The sequence below is a fragment of the Salminus brasiliensis genome, chromosome 9, assembly GCF_030463535.1.
Source record: "Salminus brasiliensis chromosome 9, fSalBra1.hap2, whole genome shotgun sequence".
Taxonomy (NCBI): Eukaryota; Metazoa; Chordata; class Actinopteri; order Characiformes; family Bryconidae; genus Salminus; species Salminus brasiliensis.
The window spans coordinates 36,005,257-36,030,688 of NC_132886.1; the positions used below are offsets into that span (position 1 = coordinate 36,005,257).

Sequence of the window (25,432 nt, forward strand, 5' to 3'; positions counted from 1 at the left end):
GATGAAAGCCCTCACACATAGTAAGCTGGCATCATTAGATGTTCATATCAATGACTAAGCTGGTTCACTTCAGGTGAATTCCCAGTCACACCATAAAAGTATGATCTTCTGAAGTATTTTGTGAATGAAAATAATCTATTTGAAGATATTTATAGGTCTAGATTTGCAGTATATCTGTGTGTCTTAAATGGGTTTGGTGGAACATATTACCACAATCTATGCAAAACCTGTTAAGTACCCTAACCCTAACCTTAACCATAACCTATGCTTAATCTTACCTTTAAGTACCGTAACCTTAACCACAACCTGTGCTTATCTAACCATTAAGTTCTATACCCTGACCATAACCTAAACATAACCTAACCCTTACCCTAACCTTAATCAAAACAATAACCACAACCTATGCTAAACCTAACCATTAAATACCATAACTCTAACCATAACCATGACCACAGTATATGCTAAACCTAACCATTAAGTACCGTAACTCTAACCTTAACCATAACCTAAATTTAACCTAACGATTAAGTACAATACCCTGACCGTGACCTAAACTTAACCTAACCCTTACCCTAACCTTAATCATAACCAAAACAATAACCGCAACTTATGCTAAAACTAACCGTTAAGTACTGTAACTCTAACCTTAACCATAAACACAATCTATGCTATGCCTAACCATTAAATTCTGTAACCCTAACCATAACCACAACCTATTCAAAACTTAACCATTAAGTACCCTACCCCTAACCATAACCATAACCTAAACGTAATATAACCATTAATACCACAACCCTAATCTTAACCATAACCTAAATGTAATATAACCATTAATACCACAACCCTAATCTTAACCATAACCTAAATGTAATATAACCATTAATACCACAACCCTAATCTTAACCATAACCAAAACTTAACCTAACTTTTAAGTACCCTTACCTTAACCTTAACCATAACCTATGCTTAACTTAACCTTTACCCTAATCCTAACCTTAACCATAACCTATGCTTACTTAACCTTTACCCTAATCCTTACCTTAACCACAACCTAAACTTAACCAAACCAATAAGTACCACAACCCTAACCTTAACCATAACCTATGCTTAACCTAACCTTTACCCTAAACTTAACCATAACCATAACCTATGCTTAACCTTTAAGTACCACAACCCTAATCTTAATCATAACCTAAACTTAACCAAACTAATAAGTACCACAACCCTAACATTTACCATAACCTATGCTTAACTTAACCTTTACCCTAATCCTAATCTTAACCACAACCTAAACTTAACCAAACCAATAAGTACCACAACCCTAACATTTACCATAACCTATGCTTAACTTAACCTTTACCCTAATCCTAATCTTAACCACAACCTAAACTTAACCAAACCATTAAGTACCACAACCCTAACCTTAAGCATAACCTGTGCTTAACCTAACCTTTACCCTAATCCTAACCTTAACCATAACCTAAACTTAACCTAACCACGAGGAACCATTAAGCTGGGTTGTATATATTTAGCAAAACAGCGCCACAAGAGGACAAGAGCTTCTCGTGAATTATAACAAATATGTATGAACTGTCATCCAATAATGCATGCAAATGTTACAGATTTCTTGAGAAACCCTTTAGCTATGTATGTGATCTTATGAGATCTTGATGAACGTGCAGTAGTTGTTTGTTGTAACCAGCATTTATTTATCATCGTATAACACCCCAGGATGTGCTTAGTTTGAACAAAGTCTTGTTTTGACTGTTTGGTCTATTCTCCTAGGCCTTGTGTGTATAGATGTAATCATTCTTGTCTCATTCTTGATTCATTCATGCACTTACTTTCTGCTCTGTGTGCTTGATTGGCAAGTGTTCTGGGATTCAAGCATTTAGGTCTGCAGGGTTCTTTAGGCTGGAGCCTGATGCAGTGCTACCTCCAGTGCTGAGGAATTTTACTTACTTCATTTGTGTCATTACAGTGGACGTGACATTAAAGGACATCATCAAATTACAAAATTGAATGCAATTCTGCATTAAACTCTTTATCGCACTTTGTATGTAGATTCTACATCTTTGGTTGCTTTTCCATTTTTTTAATTATCTTGGATCATTACCCATCCGCACTGTGAAACCTCATCCAATCCTTTTTTTAAAAGTGAGCAGATACAAAGAAGCCAATTGCATTAGAAGGCAATATCCTTACTTACGCTATAACACTACCACCACCTTGCTTGACAGATCTGATCTGGTCAGCTGTTCTGGCATCCACCACAGTTCTTTTCCGTGGCCTACTAGGCTTTATGAGTGTGATGGGATTTGTCCACAAAAACTCCAAAGTAACTGTTTTGAATATGGACTTATCTCTGTGGTCTCTGTAGCATTGTGTTAAGCTAACCCCACAGAGTGGAGGCTGAACGTTAGTCGGATTAGCTCTCTCTCGTTGTTTACACGCTTCAGTACGATGCTATCTCACAGCCACTAAGAGGGAGATTAAAATTAAACGATTGGCTCCCGAGTGGCGAAACTGTCTAAGCGTCTGCCCTGCCATCAGGAGGTTGTGAATTTAAGTGAATGTGACCCTTGGCGATGCAACAGGCATCTGTGGCTGGGAGTCCAGGGAGCATAATTGGCCTCCCAATCCCTCCATCACTGTGATGCTAACCAGCATGGGCATCTGTTAGCTGCCCTAACAGAATTGGCAGCTTATATCATTAGAATTGCTTATCAGACGAACCATCTGGGAAACACCCGGCCTTTCTGTACCTCTGCAGTAGTTCCTGTCACAGGCTGAATTCGGCTCGTTATCCATCTGCTTCTAACTGGAATTTTCCGCTCCGTTCTACAGGCACCTGCACCATTGAAAGAAATAGTTTGGTGGAAAATTTGAATTGACGTGATTTATTGCTGCGGCTGTGTCTGAAACGGTAGGCAGCTGCCTAGAATCCTTGTTGCCTATGCTGTCTAATGAGTCACTACCTTAGAAGGCAGCATTGTGATTAAAGGGACCTACAACCAATATATGCATTTGCCATGGGGACTGACTGCTGTCCGCTGTTTAATTAATAATAATTCTAATTAAATTATTATTTAAAAAAAACAAAGTTCAGCCAATATTGTACCGACAATTTCCCCTCAGAGATAAAAATATTATAGCAAAATAATTGTAAACAACTTGCTTCCTCCATGTTTCTTTTTTACTCTTAAGACGAGCCAGACGCAAACCCAGAGGATCATGGGTTACATAAGGCAGCAAAGGATACATCTAGGCTGCCTCCAAATATCAGCCAAATGAAGATTACCTTATCAGGCAGCATTTTATACAAGCATTCAATTTATACATGGCTCGGTACCTGCTGATACAGTCCTGCTGTATCTGGGGTGTCTTACTTTCTTAGTTTATAACGGGAGATGCTAGACTAACATTGCTAACAAACACTGGATTTAGACTGCCACCAGTCTCATCTTGGCAAATACATGCTTCAAACAATCAACTTAATTAACTTTAATTACTTTATTCAAAAAATAACTGGTAACATGGCATGGATAGACCTTATTTAAACAAGAAATAGAAATGGCTGCCCCTTTAATCAGCTATGTAAAGAAGTTTATTTTTGCGTTTGCACACTAAAGTGAATTGTACCATGTTCTAAACCATATCAGTTGGTCTGTGCCAAACAACTGAAGATCTGGATGGGTTTTCAGCAGTGCTAGTCTGAGTCCAGTGTCAGTTAGCAACATTAGCCTATTTTTTTTTTTTTATAAACTAAAGTAAGTCATAATGTATCTAAACCACATTTATTTCTTTAATGAAGATCTAGAGGGGCTTTGAGAAGGTTGAGAGACATTTTTGTGTTTGGTGACAGTCGTAAGTTCATGTGTTAGTTAGCAACTTTAGCCTAAATTTTGTTTTTATAAACTAAAGTAAGTTGTATCGATTTCTAAACCACATCAATTTGTCTGAGCAACATAAATGATGATCTGGATGGTATTTTGGGTGTGTATTTACAGACATGAGTTTGGTGACAGTCTAAGTCCAGTATTTATTAGCAACATTAGCCTAGCATAAGGCATTCTAAGCTAAATAAGCATATGTCAGATATCAAACATATCTTGCTGTAAAAAGGGCACAATATTCTGCCACGCCCCCTTCTTAGGTTTGCATCCTTGGTTTCTTTAAACTTTCGTTTTAAGCTTCTTATTTTCCCTTGTTGCGTCCGCAGCGCCCTCTTGTGGCTGTATTCGGTCATTTCTTTAGCGATTTCTTTACATGGAGCGGTTGCAATATGTGCCTTCTAGTTAGGCTTAAGCAGAGACATCACCCCAAATATTTATAACCTTCTTTACTGCTGTGGTCCGCTTTTTCATTTCTTTAGCGATTTCTTTAAAAACACGGAGTGGTTGCGATATGTGCCTTCTAGTTAGGCTTGAGCAGAGACATCACCCCAAATATTTATAACCTTCTTCACTGCTGTGGTCCGCTTTTTCCTTTTCCTCAGCGAATGTAGATTTGGATTGACGTGAAAGTTGCGTATCAGATATGCGTCAGATTTCAATACCACATATGATACCATGTATCAAGTGGCCCAAATCCTAACTGAAAATTCAGTGTGTTTTTTGCCGTTCACACTGCCACGCCGATTTGGGCCTCTTTTACCTGCTGTGTGTAACGTAGCCTTGGTGTGATTTCAAGTTCAGCTTTTGTTGTGATGTCTGGAAGTCATTTTCTCAGTGTTTCTCAGAACAATAAACACCCAGTTAATTCTGGCGCTGCAGCAGACTGCAAAAGGCTGGTTATCTTCCTGCTGTTAGTTATGGCTAACATTGGTAGCCTACATGTTACACTAACATGAATCAATATAATGGGACTAAAAATAGACCACATGTTCTCTCCCTGTCCTCTTATATATTGCTCTCTGCAGGGCACTGGATGAGATCCTGCTGAAACTAGTGCAGCTTGTGCAAGAAGAGGAGTGTGTAAGTGCTCTCTCTCACTCACACACACACACACACACACACACACACACTGTCTTGCTGTACTTGTGGGGACATTCCACTGACGCTGATTAACACTACACCTTAGCCTAACCCTGAACTTATCCTCAGTAACCAAAAGTAAAAACACAGCAGTGTCCCCACAAGTACAAAAATGTCAGGGATTCCAACACTTGTGGGGACCAGATATAGTAGTACACGGTACCCACAATCACACACAATTTTCTATCCGCACTAAAGGTTACAAACACGAACTCTCCATCCTTTCCGTTCCCACACAAGCATGGACTCTAAAGACTTTACAGCACCGCTGAATGTTTCATCTCATACTCTCTCTCTCTCTTTTTCTCCGTCTATTCATCTGTCTCTCGCTCTCTCCCAGTCCCTCCTTCCTTTTCTTTCCTCTGCTTCAGGGTGCGTAGCCCTGCAATTGCAATATGAACCCTCTCAATTATTTACAGCTATTTATAGTGGTCACACTCTCTGCATCATAAATGCACACAAACACACACACACACACTTTCATCTTTTTTTATATGTGTACACACACTTACACAGTACAGTGCAAAAGTCTGAGGGTTCCACATTTCATAAGGCCTCTAACTTCAGGTTTCTCATTTTGCTGGAGTTTCTGAGTTTTCGAACATACAGGCAAAATAGGTACCTTCTGCAAGACCTGGCAGACCACCAAAACTACCTCCGGCAGATAAACAGCACGTATAGCTTTCATCTTCAAGACGTTCCCCTCTCACTTCAGATCTGGAAACGCCCACAGGTGCTTCTCTCTGTCCTTCCACTAGGAGAAGATGACTTGACACTGCGGGTCTGAAAGGATGTGAAGATGATCAAGAAGCTTTTACTCAGGGAAGAAAACAATGGAGCTGTTGCTCTTTTCAGAACAATGGACAGACCACCTCCAGAGTCCAGACTTTATCATTGTTGAATGTGGAAGGGGAGTACGAGAAGGATGTGCCGGACTTTCAGCCAAGCAATCAGTCAAAGCCAGCCACTGCCTCGTTTCGACCTGCCACTGATGCGGCACCGCCGGGTCGCCAGCTCCACCGGACCAGCTAACCAGACCATAAGTCTCTTGAGTCCTAAGGGGATTTTCTACATTTTTGCATATCATTAAATGCACTTGCATATATGATAATCCCCACGTGTTTTATATCAAGCTCAGTCTGAGCTCTCACTATAATGAGACCCCGTGTGACCTCGAGTACCATCTAAAGAGATACTCTGACCCTAAACCTAATATTTTTTTCATATTTCTTTTGAAAACATCTTGTGGACGAATTGTTTTGGTGCTTGAAACAGATTTACCAGAGTCTTAGCTGCACAAAAGCAGTGGCATGTGTGAAGACAAGTTTTTGAGTGTCCACTGACAAGTTTCAATGACCCTCATGGACCTACGAAACCACCAATTATAGAAGAGTGGCAGATGGCAGATGCAAGTTCAAATCCACGGCGAGAGGCAGAGTATTTCGACTTGTCTTTGTAGCCTCATAACTCCGGATGTGAGTGATGTACGATCTCGCAAAGAGATGCAATGGAAAGGGCGGGCTCTAGGGATTCAGGAAATGTTTGAACCATATGTCTGATATTAATAGAAACGTCTGGAAACATTGACTTTGACTTGACGCCAGCACGTTCATAGAGTCCAGAGGCTTAACATTCATTGATGCATCTGTAAACTCCTTGTACATGAATGAAGCCAGATTTCTGAGGCATCCTTCTCGCACCCTATACGCTTGTCTGATCTATCTGTCTTTTCCTCCTGGTGTGTATCAGGGTCTGCAGAGCCTGTCCCTGGCGGACTCCAGGCTGCGGTCGCGGGGTACCGTGCTGGTCAACGCATTGGGCAGCAATGCCTGCCTCAGGAAGGTGGACCTGAGTGGAAATGGCCTGGAGGACACTGGAGCCAGGATGCTGAGCAAGGCTCTGCAGATCAACACCACACTCAGGTACAGGACAGTTCTCACACTGCTACGGTTCACTATGTCCATTCGTGAAGAACAAACACATGGTTGTGGAGTGTATATGAACTAGCTAACACTGCGCTAGGATGCAACACACATGCATCTAGAGACAACCACTGACCACTGTCAAAGCTTTACATACACTCAGCACGGACAACCCATTCAGGTGCAGACTTACAACATCAATATATGTCCAGACTGTTTGTGGACACAACTTCTAATGAATGCCTTTTGCTACTTTTAAGTCACACCCTTTGCTGACACAGATGTGCAATTGCACACACACACTCAGCTTGTCTAATCCCTGTAAGGAAGTATTGCTAATAGAACTAGAATGATAGGCAGAGGGGTATAAGGCCCCCCAGCATTGAGCTGTTGAAGCAGTGGAAGAACTGTTCTCTGGAATGATGGTTGGTGCTCCATCCAATACTTTAGGGATGAGTTGGGTGGGTGGTGATCATCCAACTTCCTGTCTTCACTAATGCTCTTTCTCTAGATACAATTAAATCCTCACAGCAATTCTCTGTCTTTCCTGGACAGTAGAGACCGGCACTCCAACAAAAGCGGGATCAACTCTTTTTAAAACCTTCCTTCTTTTCCTTAATAAATTGGCGTCCCAATACTTTTGTCCATAACATGTACATTTTTAATACCAACAACCAGAACTAGTGCAAGTTTTATTTATTTACATATTTATTTATTTATTTTAATTAATTAATGTATTTATTTTTAACAGCACAGGGTAAAAAGCAAAGGCCTCTTAACTTCCTGTTAGGGATCATGATTGGCTACAGCTGGTAGCTTATCTGTGCCCACATACATTTTTAATGCACTCGTTGGATTGACCAGCACACATTAAGTTTATTGGAAAGTATGGACACTTATCCAATGTCTTGAAGAAGACCCAAACTGTCACCCTCAGCATTTTAGTTTGGATGACCAGGAACAATCTAAGAACCACCAAGGCCCAGGCCTACCATGAACTGGAAGCTGTTGGAACCAGTGTAACTGTCTGCAGTCAAGTGAGTTTTACATCGCCATGGACTAAAGCTCGACTAACGTTTGCAGCTGACCACATTGATGTAGAGAAGAAGCTGACTGGAGGAAAGTTTTATGGTCAGATGAGACAAAGATTCAGATGTTTGGCCACAATGGCCACAGGTGTCTTTAGAGAAGTAAAAGTGAGGCTTTCAACCCCAAGAACTGCCATCTGTTAAACATGTTGGTGGTAGCATCATGTTCTAGGGCTATTTGAATTTTTCACCATAAGCACAACTGGGTGTTCCAACAGGAAAATAACCCCATCAACAGCGTTTATGAAATGGCTAAAGCAGGCTAACATTTAGATTCTTAAAAGTTTACTTTCCCAAAGTTCTGACCTCAACCATTTTGAATAAAATATGTGGACAGCGATTAAAAGTCAGGTCCATGCCAAGAAGCCAACATATTTAACTCAACTCTACCAATTCTGCAAAGAGGATTGGTCAGATATCCAACCAGAATTTAGCAAGAAGCTTATTGATGGCTACAAAAAGCGTTTGTTTAAGGTGCGACTTGCTTAGAGATATTTAACCAAATCTCAGGTGTGCTGTATGCATATCTTTGGTTCTGTCTGTAAATTTTGACCTTGTGTGACCCCTTTCAGACCACGTGTGCACCCAGTTCTTGTTCATTTCTATTAAAGATGTATCACAAGCATCAACTGACCAGACACATGCCAGATTCCTATCCTTGGAGACTAGCACCACCTTCTGGCCTGATGCACTTACATTCACAGGTGCATCTTTCTGTATTAAAGCACAACATGCAGTGCAGTGCAAAAGGCCGCTGGAAGAACACTGGGAGGTGCTTTGGGGTGCTGAATTAGCAGTATAGGCATGGCGTCAAATGACATGCCAGTTTTGATTTCAAAAAGAAATTCAAATAGAAATTACCATAACATGCTTTTAGATGTTTTTTTTTGTTGTTGTTATGACTGTATATTCCTACTTCTGAATCCCAGTCCAATTACAGTTACCTGGACCGGTATAGGTTAAGGCATCACTCTCATAACTACATTCTGGTCATAATTATCATCAGTTTCATAAGTTTCATATGCTAAATCAAATGTTTAACCAAATATAATTCCTAATAGGTTCTGGATTAGGAATAATACCTGAATAATAAACCTACTGCTGAAGGAGTTAGATGGATTTATCAATGGTAAACAAAAGGGATGTCCCAGTCCGATCCAGTGACCCAATAAATTTTTCTTACACACTAAGGCGTATTACTCAGTAACAACAGGGACATCTGTACAAATTATAGTCATCAGATTGGACTGGAATACAAACGACAAATTGATTTTTTGTGTGTTATATCATTTCTTTACATACAGTCTACAAAATCCCATTAGACATTAAATAGACACCATTCAAATACAAAACAAGGCTATGGAAGGTAGTGCACAGTACTGCAAGACTATGGGCACTACAGTGTAGTCCCTGGCACTGATCAGTCCCAGGCTTGCAAAACGAATTGCAGAATGCAGAATTCCTGACGAGAGTGAAGGATATGGGGGAATGATGTATTTGAGTCTATTAAAAATGTTATAAATATTAGATGCAAAGAAAGTCTTCTAAGTGCATCAGGAAATAGGGAAAGGCAGGGAACAGATATGACCATCACATTTTCAGACATGTTACGGTAACAAACCCGTAATCAATCATTATTAGTTATTGATTTTTAGAGATTTCTTCTCTTTCTGTCTCCTTTCGCTTTTAGGAGCGTGACGTGGGATCGGAACAATACTACGGCCACAGGGTTTCAAGATGTCGCACGTTCTCTGGAGCAGTAAGAAAAAGCACTCACATTCTTTTCTTTGAGCACTATTGTCATTTCCCCTCTGTGCTGAAGTTGCTAAATGCTAAGTGTCACATCTAATCTTTCTTCCGACACCAAATGTCATCCATGCAGACATGGTTGGGTCTTTAGTTTGCCACTGTATTAAAGAATGCTGTAGGGGGAAAAAAAGAAAGCCTGTCCGGGCTTGATGAACAATGGTGAATCTTTATTACAGTGAGCAGAAGGAAGATACATGGATGTACCTCGGATTCAGCAGAGGTAGACTAAACCACGAGTAGTAAAAGACCACAGCATACATACAATTGAAAATACCGCCTTCCTCCTAAGTTCCACCCTGTAATAGTACCACCTCTGTTCTAACTAATAGAACTTGAGTTCTGTCACTTTCATAACTAGACCAGTTTCTACAATTTGCCTATGATGGTTGTAGATCAAAAGCCCTTTGAGTTGTTTACGTCTTCTGGTCGAACAGTGAGAGCTGTTCCTCCTCTTCCTGCTTTGCTTTTGCGTTTGCTAATTAAGACAAATGATTTCCCCATTTTGGAGAGCGACACATGGTTTGGACCTTTTATCATGATAATGATGCCATTGAATGCAGCAAGGTAAGCCAGTCACCTTTGGCTCCATACTGTATTTTTTACAAGGTACTAGCTTGTGCATTTGTCGTTCTAAGCGAAATTCGGCATATTCTAAACATAAATTTTGCCATGTTAAATGTTATCAGCCATGTAGCCATTAGTTCCGTGCTGGTTTTTGACCATATTCTATGTTCACGTGACAGACAGCTGCTCAGTCTGTATGTTTCCCCTGTGGCTCTGCATCCAGACCGAAGCAGTTCTTACTGCAGAAAGTAACAGCAGCAGTAAAACTTTACTCCACACTGTAAAACGGTTAAACTTTGGCTTTTAATCTGCAGTTCACATGCGTCCCGAACCATTCTGTTAAATTACTTGGCAAGTAATTTGGTCGTGGATTTTAATTCTGCTAAGAACGCCAATGGACGGCTTAACACTTGGAGGAGAACACTTAACTACGGCAGACGCCTGTGCGGGCTAATTTTATGCTGACTGATGGGGGAGAGGGAGGGCCATGCTATCCACTCAGAGAGAGTAGAGGCCAGTTCTGCGGTCTGAGACTCCAAGCTGGGGATTGAACCCCCAACTTCCCAACACTCCAACACTTGGGTTCAATAATATAATTGCTGTAACCTGGGTAAACAGAGGTAAATAAATACATAAATGAATAGCTTACATGTTTTTAATGTCATAAATGCCACTGACTCCTGAATGCTGTGCTATTACCTTTTCATAAGGTGCTATTCCAGAAGCCCTGACACATGCCTAAATAAATTCCACTGTGTGTGTGTGTATGTGTGTGTGTGTGCGAAATCCTGAGATTACATCGCATTTCATCACCTGTTCCTGACCTGTTTGTTATACGCTCAGTCGGCGGCAGCTCGGTCACCGAGGACTCAGACATTCTGCTGCTTCATAGAGATTTCTACAAGCAGCTACTTTATTTTGACCTCAGAGTCACATTCAGCGCTGCGCATTCACTGTAACTGTGAGAGGTGTCGAACATGAGATCTGAAAAGAGGCTGGAACTATAAAGCAGCCTGGGCTTTTCTTCTGACGCTGACTGACGCACTGATCCGAGTGCCGTGGGTGTTTTTTTTTTTTCTGTCTCTGTGGGCTTTGTACATTTGTGAGTTCTGAGGTAACAGGAAAGCTTTGCAGTGTATTTACCTCTCTGTCTATCTGTGTGTCTCTCTCTCTCCCTACATCTCTCCATCTCTCTCAGTAACTTCACGCTGCAGTACATGCCCGTCCCGCTCAGTGACGTCACACAGGCATACCGCAGCGCCCCCGAGAAGACAGAACAGGCCATGACTAAAGTGAGCATGACCACTCTCGAGCAGCCTACACCATGCTTTATAGATAAGACATGTCGTACTTGCACTAAGCATGCACAAGGCCTGGTACGCTATATGGACAAAAGTATTGGGACACCTGCTCATACATTGCTTCTTCTGATCACCAACCCACCTCTTCTCCAACTCCCCTCAACTTATTTATACTCCTCATTGACCCCTATTTCTTTACTCAATGCTTTCATCACGTTCCATTGACCACTTTAGTGGTCCACAGGACTTGTTTAGCTTTACTTTGCTTTTAAAACATCTGATACTGACGTTTGTGGTAAAGATGCTGGAAAGTTGGTTTTATTCTGATTACTCTCCCAATAAGGTCATGGTAATGGAGGTAGGTGTTGCTGCACAGTAGAACAGTGCACCACTCTGCTAGATCTTCCTGAAGGTCTTTTGCAGTCAGGGTTTTTTAATTTGTCCTTCATGTGATCCTATGAGCAGTTCTCTCAGACCTCAGACTTCCAGACCTCAAACTTGACCGCCAACGTGCCTGTTATCGGACATTATCTTAATTACATCCAATTAAAGGACATGAAACTGCAATTAAGGTCTGAATCTTTGGTAAAAGTTATCTGAAAGCCTAAATCTCTTGAGTTTCCCAGACTTAGGCATGATGCTATGCTAAAACTGTACAACCTTTTGGAGTTCAGTTTAGCTTCAATTATATATATATATATATATATATATATATTCATACATACTACAGGTCAAAAGTTTTAGAACACCCTCCTTTTTTTAAGTCCCCATTTTTAAGTCTGTTTTGCATGGCCCACGCAAGCCTGCTTTAGCATTGCATTTCTTACTGCCACTCCACCTGTCAAACGCTTCAAGTCGTCTCTGGTCCAGTGTTAAGATGTGCTAGCAGGTGTTGTCATTTGAGCTGCCTATCACTCAAGATGTTGACTCTCAGAAACTTCTGATGATGTGGTGGATGCGAGTCTGTCAGACCTCTTTCTGTACCAGACCTCATTACTTTTCTCTGGTTTTAAAGAGCTTTTTGGTGTTGAAAACCATCCTCAAAACATGATTTTAAGATAAAGGGGTTGTAAATTATCAATTGTTTACATTAGCTGTCAAACAGACTAGCTGTAAGTTGTTAACCAATTACTTCCCTAAATGGTTTTCTAAAAAGACCCTTTTCCCCCCACAGTCTACATCAAGTTTCAGTTTTTAGTTCATTTTACTCAAAAGCCCCCACCGACTAACTTTGTATTGTTTGAGCTCACAGGACTTTATTACCTTTGCAAGTTATTCAGTGGACTTAAATGTCAATAAAAACAATGGAAAATTGGGAGTGTTCTAAAACTTTTGACCAGTAGTGTATATATAGACACAAGCTTGCGGCTTGCACATTGCTCAGATTCGCCGAGCCATGTTCGCGAAACCATGTTAGCCTTGTGATTGGTCAGGGGTTTGCTGACACAGATGAACATCATTAAAAAGAACAGCCAGATTTCGGTTCCCTGGGGCTTTTTACAGTAACAAAAATCCTTGACCCAGTTGTGACCAGACTTTGCACACCACATATATTAAGGTTTCCTCCATCCACATATACAGTATATATAATATACAGTGTGTGGAAATGGTGGAAAAATAAGAAAATCAGTGTTTTGGAATGGCCAAGTCAGAGCAAAACCACCAACACCAAGACCCCTTCAACTGTGAAGCATGGTGTAGGGAGCATTATAGGGTATTCGAAGTAAAGTGGCTTCATCGCTGGAGCTGAAAACTGAAGACAGCTCTTGGAAAGGTGACTTTGAGAAGGATTTGGCCACTCACAGTGTGCTTATCTTGACTCATCAGGCATCTAATTAGACTGATTTCCATATGACTGAAGCACTCATCTGAATATCGTTGTCACTGTAGAACATGCACAGTTTCTGACTTTCTCTCTCTCTCTCTCTTCATCTGTCAGATCCAGCGGGCTCTGCTGAGGAACAATCAGACTCAGCGATTCTCACAGAAGCAAGCTTTACGGCTGCACCAGGGCCTGGTCACCAGTACTGCTGAGCAGGTAGCCCCTCACCCGCTACTCTGCCAGTCAAAGTGACCTGCTTTTCTATTGTTCACATTAGTCCATCGTGACCTTGACCCTGTTAACATGCTGCGATACAGCCTGAAAAGGCTGTGCACGCTTTGCGAGATGTTGCAGGTGGTGGAGGTGATTGCTGGGGGATCTACATGTTATTATATTCAAGGCTATTTAAGAATTTAAGTTCACTTACTTTTTCTAGCCTGCACTGTGCAGTACAACTGATTGTGTATCATTGGTTTGATTGTGTTTGTTTGTAATTGTAACGTAGATAAAGATTAGACTACATGTAATTAGTAATCAGAGCAATCAGACTGACACTTTACAGGATCTCCACTGTCCCCAGTTCATCAGCTGATGTAGGTGATGTAGGTGAGCCTCCAATTGTCGAATTGTCCTGCTTTTTCGGTTCCAAAAATACATGTGTTCAAAAAGGTAGCAGCGTGAAGACGAGATTTAGCTGATGTGAACAGACTATTTCTCAAAGCATTGACAGTATCGTGCTGTAGGCGTGGGTGACCTTGCTCGCATTCTGTAGTCATCCTCCAGACGTGAATACTGGCCTCTTTAATATGGTAATATGAACTCCTTGTTCCCTCTCTCTCTATCTCAGGTGATGGAGCGCCTATGTGTGCGCGTCCAGCAGCAGGTGTGCGTCTTGAGAGGAACAGGTGAGGGGGAGGAGCTCCAGGCTGCCAGGCAGGTTCTGAAAGAGGCCAGGAACTCCCGAGCGGTAAGCAGCGGAGAAGATCAGAGGAAGAATGAGAGGCCAAGAAAAATGTCTTGGTGAAGTTGCTTGTGTCTGTGTTTTTTACTGTTGTTGCCTCTGGTCTCTCACAGCTTTACCCTTCTCTTTGCGAGCTGGCTCATGTGCTTTCCGTGGATGGGCCCGTCAGACAGAGACTGGAGTCCCTGGCTGGAGAACTAGCCAAAGCTGCTGACAAAGAGCTGCAAGTGAGGGTTTTCTCTTTCTCTTTAGCTCGTGTCCATGCCTGTGATGATCACAGTGGTGCAGGACTGGATGGACATAGATAGTGGTTTGGCTAGTTTAATGGGGTGGGTGACAGTTTGGTTGGGTGGGAGGGTGAAACATTGCATAGATGAATGTATGCATCATTAGATGAATAGATGTTTGAACGTATGGTTGGTTAGATGGTGGGTGGTTTGGTAGGGTAGAAGGACGTTCAGATAGGTGGCTGCTGGATAGGTGCTTAGATGTACGGTTAGTTGTGAGGGTAGAAGGTTGCACAGTTAGATCTATAGATTATTGGATGGCTGTGTGGGTGGGTAGATGACTGGGTGTATGTTTGGCAGGATAATTGGTTGGATAGATGGATGGAGGGTTAATAGATAAGATTTATAAATTAATGGATGGTCAGTTTTATGTATGATTGGTTGGATGGATGTTTGGATGCATGGTTGGTTAGATGGTGGGTGGTTTGGTAGGGTAGAAGGACGTTCAGATAGGTGGCTGCTGGATAGGTGCTTTGATGGACGGTTGGTTGGGAGGGTGAAAGGTTGCACAGTTAGATCTATAGATTATTGGATGGCTGGGTGGGTGGGTAGATGACTGGGTGTATGTTTGGCAGGATAATTGGTTGGATAGATGGATGGATAAATGAATGAATGGATGTATGGTTGGTTGGATGGATAGGTGTTTGGAAGTAAGGTTGGTTTAGGTGGTTGGTTGGTATGAGGGATGTACAGATGGTTAATGTTTGTTGGATAGATGGTTGGAAATGTGGTTAGTAAGATGGTTGGTTGATTGGATGGACTGATGGTTTGATGGAGGGAGAAATGGATGGATGGTGAGAGGGTTAATGGATAAGATGGATTAATGAATGAATGAATGGTTGGTTTGATGGATGTTTCGATGGATGATGCATGGTTGGTCGGTTTGATGGATAGATGGAAGGGTGTTGGATGGGTAGATGGTTGGACATATAGTATGGCTGGTTGGACAGTTATTTGATTTAATATGATATATGGATGGTTGGTTGTATAAAAGGATAGATTGTTAACGGATAAGAGGGATGAATAAATGGATGGCCAGTTTGGTGGTTGATTCGATAAAAGATGGATAGATGGTTGAATGCAAGGGCAGATGGTTAATTGGTTAGATGTTTGATTGGATATATGGAGTGAAAAAAGGATGGATGGTTGATTGGTTATATGTAGTTTGGTTGGGCAGATGGATGGATGGATGGATGGATGGTTGATTGGATGGCTGAATGTATTGACAGATGGTTGATAGACTGATTAGATGTTGCTTGTTTGGGTAAATGAATGCATAAATGGGTGGACGGCTGAATGCATGGATGTTTGGTCAGATGCACGGATTGATGGTTGTTTGATTAGTTAGTTGGATTGAGGGGTTGTATGGTTGATTGTGTGTGTAGTTGATTGGACATGTATTTTAATGTTCTGTGGCCTGACTGTTCGATTGATTTGTTGATTTATCACTGATTCATGTGTGCAGGTGATAGTGGACTCTATGGTATCTCTGTGTCGGGAGCTGTGCCCACTCTCCACTACTGCCGCAGAACAACTCTCTCCTCCTCTGTCCTCTATCTCTGAGCGTATGTCCATACCTCGCTCTGCAATTCGCACTGCACTGATGGAGAGAGCGGCACAGGACATCAACCGAGCACTGGAGTAAGATCCATAGTATATACACCAAAATGATTCTCAGCCAAATGCTCATGCAGGGCTCAGATGGGTGGAAGGTGGGCTAGGTGGGTTCCAAGTAGGCATAAGCTCTAAGTGAGTTTGTACATATGTTGTCAGTGGGACCCAGTTGGGCTTTACACATGGGTCCCATCTTTACAGCCCACCCTATATGGCCTCGGAGTGGGTTTGTACATATGTTGTCACTGGGACTCAAATGGGCTTCCCAAATGGGCCCCATTCTTACAGCCCACCCTAATCTCAGTCCCATCTAAGCTGCATGTGCAGCATACATTTTACCTGTTTTATTTTTTGCAGTTTGTGAGTTCAGTGATGTATAGAAGTAAGATGAGAGTGTGGTGAATGTCACTGGATATGTGGAGGTGTTTGTAATTGTTGGCTCTCCTCTGTCCCTCTCAGAGAAGTGAAGCTGTCTGTGGTCTCCTATCTCACCAATTCTGTCGTGGACCAGATCCTTCAAGAACTCTACGCAACTCATAAGTCCCTGGTACTGCACAAAACTTTGGTGTTTTTACCCAAACCCTGTGTTTTTTACACACTACATTATCTCAACGGCTCTGTTAGGAGCACAAATGACAGGCCTTATTTAGTTTGGCCTTATTTAAGTTTTTGTATGCATCAAATTATTCTACTGCAGTTATCCCTGTATTTTAGTCTCAGAGTGCGTTGCTCGTTAAAGTTTGTTCCTAGAAACGTTGCTGCTGGACCCAATTAGAGGGGTTTTGTTGGGATTTATCTCCCTTCTCATGAGCTTTTATGTTCTGGATTTCAAAACAACCCTAATAAAACTAAAGGGAAATAGAAAGGGCTTTATTATTATCATTAAAGTGTAAGCTTCCTGGACAAAAAAATAGTCACCTTGCATGATTAAGGTGGCAGTAACGTCAGGCTCCTGCAGATGGCAATGCATGGTGTGCACAGTAGCGAAATTTGCAGGTGTATGAAAGCATACGGTCATACAGGTCTACCAGCAGTGACAGAAATCCCAGTCTACAGAAAGTTCACAGAATTGAAAGACAAAACTGGCGGACAGGGATCGCCAGCGGGTTTTATGGCTTGTGAATGAAAATTGCTTCGCTTCCAAGCAAAAATTGCTTCTAGAGCTTCTAGAAATCCACAGATTTCTGGAACTGCATACCATCAACATATGGACCAGAGTGGCATGCAGAAGGCCTAATAGACGTATAGCCCTGGTTACTGGTTATCTTCTTCTCAAGAAAGGCTTAGTTAGTGTAAACCATGTTTCAATGCTTTCAGCAGGCCTCAGAAAACATGCTATAGAGAAAAATTCAGCACTGTGGCTACTCTCCCTATGAGTGTGTGTCCGAACAGACCACATTTTATTAATAATCAGGGCAGAACTCCAGGTAATTCCAAAAGGGTTTACTTTTCTCTGCAGCTGTATTAGTGGAAATGGGTTTGGTCACCATGTAAATGTTAGGGTAGCATCTACTGTTGTAAAGTAATACTGGGTAAAATGATCAATCAGGTCAGAGCAATCATTTAATGTAGCTTATAATCATCATCTATTAAAATGCACCTGAATCAGTCTGTCACTACTTTTCATATCAGAACAGTGGCTTCTAATTACTAATGCTGAGGGGGGGGCAAATAATATATCACTCAGTCCGTAGTTTCTGCTGTAGTTAATATTAGATTCCAGAGCTTTCTCTTTCTGCAACAATTACTAGCGCTCTAACCCCTTATTCAGTAACTACAGGGACTTCTGTACAATCTGTTGAGACTATTCTTTGGTACTTTGTAATAACACATTTGGCCCACCATTGGGCCCTAGGCTTTTTTAAGGGTTAACAGATTAACTGGAAAAGGGCGAATTTAAATGAACATATTAACAAATACAAAAGTTTAGGCGCCCCTGGTCAAATCAGATGTATTGTTAATGTTGTGAGTGAAAAAGAACAGGATTCTGCGCATTTAATTGACAATTTCTGTTTATTTACCTCATTTTGTGGAAAGTAAATGACTGTGTCATGTAAACAAAGTTGCACTTAAGTTGTGTTCTGTATTTGGATTTTTTTCCCGCTAGATCAACAAGAACGCAACATATAAAAGGGAAGCAACACATGAAAAAAAAAAAGAAAGAAAAGAATTTTAAATATCTGGGGCAAATAAGGACCACCACTCCTGATCCTAGGTCAATCAACAATGAGAGACAAGCACAGCCTCTCTGAGAGACATTAAAGTTAAGCTAAAAAGTTAAGTTAAGGTGGTCAGATGGTCAATCCAAGCTACAGCCTGGGAGCAGATTTCAGTAATTCTCACTCAGAGAGAAGATCTGAGATCTCTCCTTGGAGTCTGCCCTGGATCTGAGCACACAATCACACCTCTACTTCACAGGTCCCTTACAAATTTACCTCCAGGTGCATCCCCTAATCACTGCTAGGCGCCTGTCCCACTAACAGCAGAGGCCACACACAGGGTCGTAACACACTGCTGTGTGAACTAAAGCGTGTGGCTGTGCATTATTAATATATATGTATTTCTTTGCAGTATTATTATAGCTGGAAAATCCATCATTCCTTGTGATAAACAGCTCTGTTCATTTGCTGATGAGTGCACGCGGCATCTGTCCAATCTCATTTCTTGGTGATGAGTATCCTGAGTGTTCCGCTGAATCATAAATGAATCAGCGCGACAAATCTCAAGTGTTCCCACAGAATTCATCATCGCAAAGCAGTACCCATGTGGTGCCATGACTAAGAATCTCCACACTCATTATGTACAATCATCAGTTGCACCCCTTGTTTTATACTGCTCTGTGTGCTTCATCAGCTTCACCAGGTCGCTCAGATGCGCCGGCTGGACGACGGGGGCACGGCCAGGCGCACGCTCCGGCACGGCGACACCATGGACATGCCAGAGGACGACTTCGGCATCAGCATAGTGAGTGTGCCGCTCAGATCCCGCATAACGGGCCGGAGCGTGCCTTCATGGCCCAGCCATCTGTTTCAGTGCTTTGAGTGGTTCACCCACTCACTTTGCTCACCCTCTCCGTCTGTGCGCAGGATACTATCGCCATTAAGAAACGCAGCTCCAGAACGCGGCGCATCCGACCTGTCTCCACCAGGCTGAGTGAGTCACACAGGACAGCTGCAGCCGCCTCAGATCAGCACACTCGCTCACTAGGAGTCATCTAGTACTGTGCAGTAGTTTCATGTACTGAGCTTCACTGGCAATCAAAGAGGGCTTCCGACGCTCATTATGAATTATGAATGCTTGTATGGCCTTGTTATGCTTTTGAAATGGGAGCTTGGCAAAATCATCAATCTGCACAACTTTCCTCATGCCCCAGATGCAGTCAGTCAGCCAAGACATCTTCTCTGTCCAAGATCTCACAGCACAAGAGGGCTTTAGCAAGGAAGAATGGGTGTATAAAGGTTCACTGGTTGGAATCCCGGGTCACGCTGCTTGCCATCAGAGAGCACAATTGGCCTTGCTCTCTCAGGGGTGGGCTGATGGCACTTAGTCCATCACTACTTCCTCAGTCCATCACTCCTAGTGCGATGCTGTATCGGCATCAGTTAAAAAAAGAGTGTGTTGAAGAAGACGTGCACTAGTCACAGGGAGTGAGTAATTGGCTTTCCAAACTGGGCAGAAAATGGGGTGACCCCCCCCCCCCCTTTCCAATATCCCCCAAACTAGAACATAAAGACTCTTATCTGACCAAAGAAGTGCATGTACAAGCTGTGCTACTTTGCCAAAGGGAGTGTTACCAAGCACTGGCCATGCAGGGTGCCCAGGCTTTTGCTTTGGGCCCCTTTTCATGTTTTTTTTATTTTGAAAATATCAGAGATGGAAATAAAAAAGTAATCATATTTAAAATATTAAATAAATGTTTCCACTCTTTAACTTTATGCATTTTGGAAATCAGCTCATCTTCCACTCGCTTAGTTATTCACACCAGCAGATACTTTGATCAGGGGTGCTCAAACGCTTGCGTGCCACTGTATATCAGTATATTTCTTGGCTTCGTGACTGCATTGGGGTTAGGAGGAAAAATACGTACAATTTGGCCAAACTACTCCTTTTACTTTTGTTTGTGCACAATCTCATCCTTCATGCACCTTTCTTCCAGGTCTAGGTGATGACCCCAACTCGTCTCCTTCACTCCCAGTGCCTCGTTCAGTTCCTCCTCTTTCTCGCTCCGCCTCCTGGGAAGGTCTATCCACCCTGCCCACCCAGGGTTCGCCTCTGCGTCATGTGACTCATGTCAGGCCCCGTCCTCCGAGAAGGCACAGGGCTGGTCATGCCCCTGTGGAGATGGTAAAGATTTGATCAATTCAGTGGGCTCAACTCACAGGGTGTGCTTATACCTATTGTAGTTCAGCAAAGCAAGCAAGAAAATGACATTCTGACATATTTGCAATCAAACCTAAATTAGGGCACAAAAATAGGTGACGTATACATTTTTTAAAATTAAAAATAAAATAATAAAATCAAATTGCTGGATCCTTAAACCTGTCTTATTAAATCACACTGCCTTGATATTAGCAGTTAAAGCGTTACTGTGGCTGCGTCCCAACTCAGCACACAGGCACTACTGAGGCAACTACACTACTGAACGCAATTCTAATGGTGGCTAGTTCTGCGTAGTGTGATATTGAGTGGTAGTGTGTGGTTTGGGACACAGCCCTGCTAAGTTTAAGTGTCAGACAGAAGTTAAAGTTAAAGTATAGAACGTGGGCAGGTCTGCACGGAGACTCAACCGTGATGAATGGAGCAAGCTAGCAGGGGTGATGCTAGATGTGGAGGCCAGGACGGACCTCGGTTCGTATTGTAGGGTCACCCATGCCACGGTGTGCCCTGGTGTGCCCTCAAAGTAGAGAGGCTTAAGTACCTCGCTTAGGAGCCCAAAAAAGTTCAGTCTTTTATGATCATGGTCCTTTCACTGTGAAGGATGTCTGATTTCTTTAGTGCAGAATGTACCGCTGGAGGGCTTTTGAGCTTGAACTGCCCGCTTAAGGTCCCGGCACAGAATCTCAAAGGACCTTCAGAGGCGGACTTTCTGTTATTTATTGTTATCGTGCTGTACGTACTGAGCTTGAGCTTCACTGGATAATCAAACTCCCCTTTTTGAGGCTAAGGATTTCTAGATCTCTACCTCTCTACGTGTCCATCTGCTGGATAAATGACTTTATAGCATTTAAAGATTACTGAAATGAAGGAAATATTATTAATGAAGCAATTTTATTCTCCATCTGCACCCATAATTATTATAATCATACAACTTATGTGATTTTGCCAGCATATTTTAAATGGACTTATGGCAGCTTAATTTTGGGAGATGGACCTCCTCCTCCTCCTCCTACTACTCGGCTATATTCTTCTCAAGGGCTCCAGATACCTATTGAAAAAGCCCCAGATCACAGGACTGTCACACTACCACCGCTTTTGACTGTTGGTGTGATCTTCTTGACACTGTATGTAGTCTGCCTGCTTCTCTGCATACTTTGTTTGCCTTCTTTCACCCTGTTCTGTGTTCAATGGTCAACGGTCAATGGTGGGAAATGGACCACATCCTGAACTCCTCCTCCTCCTCCTCCTCATCCCTATATTCTTCTTCAGGGCTCACCTCAGATACAGAGGGTCTCAGCTTGACGCACCCACCATGAAGCCACTCTGAACTCCAGCTCAGAAGATCTAGGAGTAGCCTCCCTGTTTCAGCCTTTTAGGGCGTGGTTCCTGTATTGCTTTGCTTTGTTGTTGGATATTTTTTAAAATTACATGCATTTACGTCCACTTCTGCCTCCAAGTGCCACAACCCGGGTTAATTCTGTTAACTTAATATTTGAAAATTTTGAACACAACCCTGGACACAAGTTTATTTATTTATTTTTGTAGGATGTAGGGTGGTTTTAAGTGTGTTTTATCCCTGTACAGAACACAGGCTTCCATTAAACTAATTCTGTACAAAGTGTCCCCTCAACGTCCTCAATCCAGCTTGAGTCCACCTCTCAAGGTTAGAAATCCAGATCCAAATCTTAAAAAAAAGCAAAAAAAAAAAAACATCTAGAACTAGATAGCTTTAATTTTGCCAGATACCTATTGTAAAAGCCCCAGATCACAGAACTGTGACACTACCACCACCATGTTTGACTGTTGGTGTGATATTGTTGACACTGTGTAGTTCTATAAATCCAGACTGTAGTCCGTCTGTTTCTATGCATACTTATTCATTAGAATGTACAGTGATTGTAGAAACTGGGAGGTGGTTTTAAGGATGTGGCCGGTTTGTGTATAGAGGATATGCATTGACGTCACATTCCCATAGGAACACGCCCCCTTCAGTCTGACTGAGTGGCAAAACATTTTGCAGCACGGCTGCAGCGTTTATTTGGGAAAACGACCAAACCGGGAAAGAAACAAGCCAATCTGCTCAAGCTAAGGGTAGCTGGACTTGACAGCAATCCAACCAAGTGACCAAAGAACCAATGGTCCATGTACATCGACGTGTAGACAGGAACGCCCAGCTAACTGAGGCTCAGATTATGAGATATGTTTAGAGGATAAAGCCTCATATCTGAGAGCACAATTTGAGGGAATGGTCTTAGGAGTGTTTCCCACTGTTTTCTGCTGACTGCTTCATCCAGGTTTGCTTGCTCGCACTTATCATGTCGCCAAATGACCTACCGGGCTAGTGTTTTCCCACCTGTTTTCAGAGCATTACTTTACCAAACAGTGAGTGTCCTACACATTGCGCTGCCTGGATTCCAGTTGTTTCTGTGAATTGTAACAATCCATTAGTTTCTCTTCTCTTTAGCTTTCAGCAGTCTGTAAAAGGAGAGTTCTGAATTCCTGCTGAATCTGTTTGTACAACAGCTCTTTCCCGTTTTTGTGTTTCAGCATTTGCACTGAATGCTAACGCTGGCATGGCTGCAGTAAATTTGCCACCTGTGATGTCACCTGCTTTCCCCTCTATTTAGTTGATTTGTTTATGGCAATAAATTATTTTTATATATTCTATAACATTCTTGAGAAACACCATTATTTTAACATACGAAGTCAGAATGTTAAGGGAATGTTCAGTCATGGCCAGTGGCAATCAGGCCAGTCAAAACCCAGGCAACATATGGTTGCTCCTCTCCTCTTCCTGGAGGGACTGGTTTACTCCTCTGTGTTGTGGCTAAATTAGATATTGCAGCTGAAAGTGAGGCATTTTCACCCAACTTATTCCTAAGTGACAGTTTCGATTTGCGGAATGCTAAATCATTTCCATGGACAAAATATACAGTGGGGTGCGTTGGGGTGCACACGCTCCACTGGCTCCTGTGCTGGGGCGCCTGTGTTCGGATCAGTGTATTCAGTATTCCTCCATCACCACCTTCTCAAATGGTTCTGTCACACAGTGCGAGAAACCACACGCGGCGGATAATGAAAAATGAATCACTTTTTTCTCAACTTCTCGGTTTGTTCTCCTCTAAATGATTAATCTTTCCTCGTTTCCATCGTCTTCTGAATCTGTTTTGTCTGTGTGAATCTGGAGCCCTCACCCGTGTTTTCACCCTGCTAGAAATAGACTTTAAAAAAAACAACTTCAAAGTCTCGCCGTCCTCATGAGCCGCTCCCTTTAATCACATTCGCTTAAACTTGAGAGGCTGCAGGGCTGCATTCACATTACCTCCTGCAGATGTGTCATGTTTGCTTATCCAATTAATGCCAGCGACCAAAACCAGCCACCGCTCCCAGACAACATCGTGCAGCATCACTGAAAAAAAAAAACACTTATCTGCCGATCTGTAATAAGCTCCAGGAGAATTTCAACAACAGTGTACTACACTCTCAAACACTCTCTTGTATTTTTGCCATCATAATCGTTATCATCTTCTCCATCAGTGTCTTGTTGTTTTCTCCCTGGCGTGCAGCATTCGTCTGAGAACGGTGGAGTCAACCTGCTGGATGACGGTCTGCCGGATTTCTACACCAAGAGGGTCTTACCAGACAGGTCTTTCATGTTGCTGCAGTATTGTATTGTTATTGAATTATAAACTCCCTGGACAAACCATTTGGTTGTAGTAACCTTAAGGATCCTGCAGAGGATGCACAATGATGGTCAGGCTATAAATACCTGCAGGGTGTGTTGCGGGATTAATAGATTGAGAAGAGGTGATACAGTGCAGTGAGAGTTAATGATTGGCTAAAAGGAGTGATTGCATTTGGGGCCATAGTATGAAGGAAGTAGCTGAATATGCAGGTGTATGGAAGCATACGGTCATATGGTTCTACCAGCAGTGGCAAAAATCCCAGTATCCCAGCTCTATATGTTGATGGTCTGCAGTTCCCTGTGAAGTGTTCTTTCAGAAATCGGTGGTGAAGGACTTGCTCTGACTTTTAGAAGCAATTCTTGTCTGGAAGCGAAGCAGTTTTCATTCCTGACCATCAGTTTCGTCTTTCGGACACAATTCTGACAAGAATTTCCTGTAGACTGGGATTTCTGCCACTGCTGGTAGACCCGTATGACCGTATGCTACCATACACCTGCAGATTCAGCTACTTCCTTCACACTATGGCCTTTGACACACCCAAATGCAAATCACTCCTTTTAGCCAAACATTAACTATATCTGCTTTGCGACCCATTTTCCACACGTCCAAACAGTCACTGCACTGTACCGCCTCTTCTCAATCTACAAATCACACCCGTCACACCGCAAGTGTTTATAGCCCGTTCATCCTTGTGAGCCTGAAGTTACGACAACCTTAAACATGCAAGGTCACTAATGTTTTGTTCAGGGAGCTTAATATAGACCTTTGTCTTTTTTGACAAATTTAAACATACAACCTTTTGATCTTTTTAACCTTAATTGGACATTTCCTGTGACCGTCTACCAGTCTCTGACATTGGCTGGGAGAGAGTATTGTATGTCTAAATTGTGAAAATGCTGTAAAATGACTATAGACCACCAATGTGAGAAACAGTACTCAAATAGATTAGATATAAAACAAACTGA

General features: G+C 42.3%; 1 protein-coding gene across 2 annotated transcripts in view; it reads left to right on the top strand.

Annotated features, from left to right (window-relative positions):
• carmil3 (capping protein regulator and myosin 1 linker 3) overlaps positions 1-25,432 on the top strand; it is a 113,127-nt gene that overhangs the window by 77,718 nt on the left and 9,977 nt on the right. For both annotated transcript variants that reach the window (XM_072688291.1, XM_072688290.1), the window contains exons 20-32: positions 4,922-4,976; positions 6,786-6,958; positions 9,737-9,805; positions 11,618-11,711; positions 13,660-13,758; positions 14,390-14,509; positions 14,617-14,730; positions 16,256-16,431; positions 16,864-16,951; positions 19,258-19,368; positions 19,491-19,557; positions 20,561-20,748; positions 24,348-24,427. In XM_072688291.1, the coding sequence (XP_072544392.1) occupies positions 4,922-4,976; positions 6,786-6,958; positions 9,737-9,805; positions 11,618-11,711; positions 13,660-13,758; positions 14,390-14,509; positions 14,617-14,730; positions 16,256-16,431; positions 16,864-16,951; positions 19,258-19,368; positions 19,491-19,557; positions 20,561-20,748; positions 24,348-24,427 (1,434 nt within the window). The remainder of the gene's footprint in view (positions 1-4,921; positions 4,977-6,785; positions 6,959-9,736; positions 9,806-11,617; positions 11,712-13,659; positions 13,759-14,389; positions 14,510-14,616; positions 14,731-16,255; positions 16,432-16,863; positions 16,952-19,257; positions 19,369-19,490; positions 19,558-20,560; positions 20,749-24,347; positions 24,428-25,432) is intronic.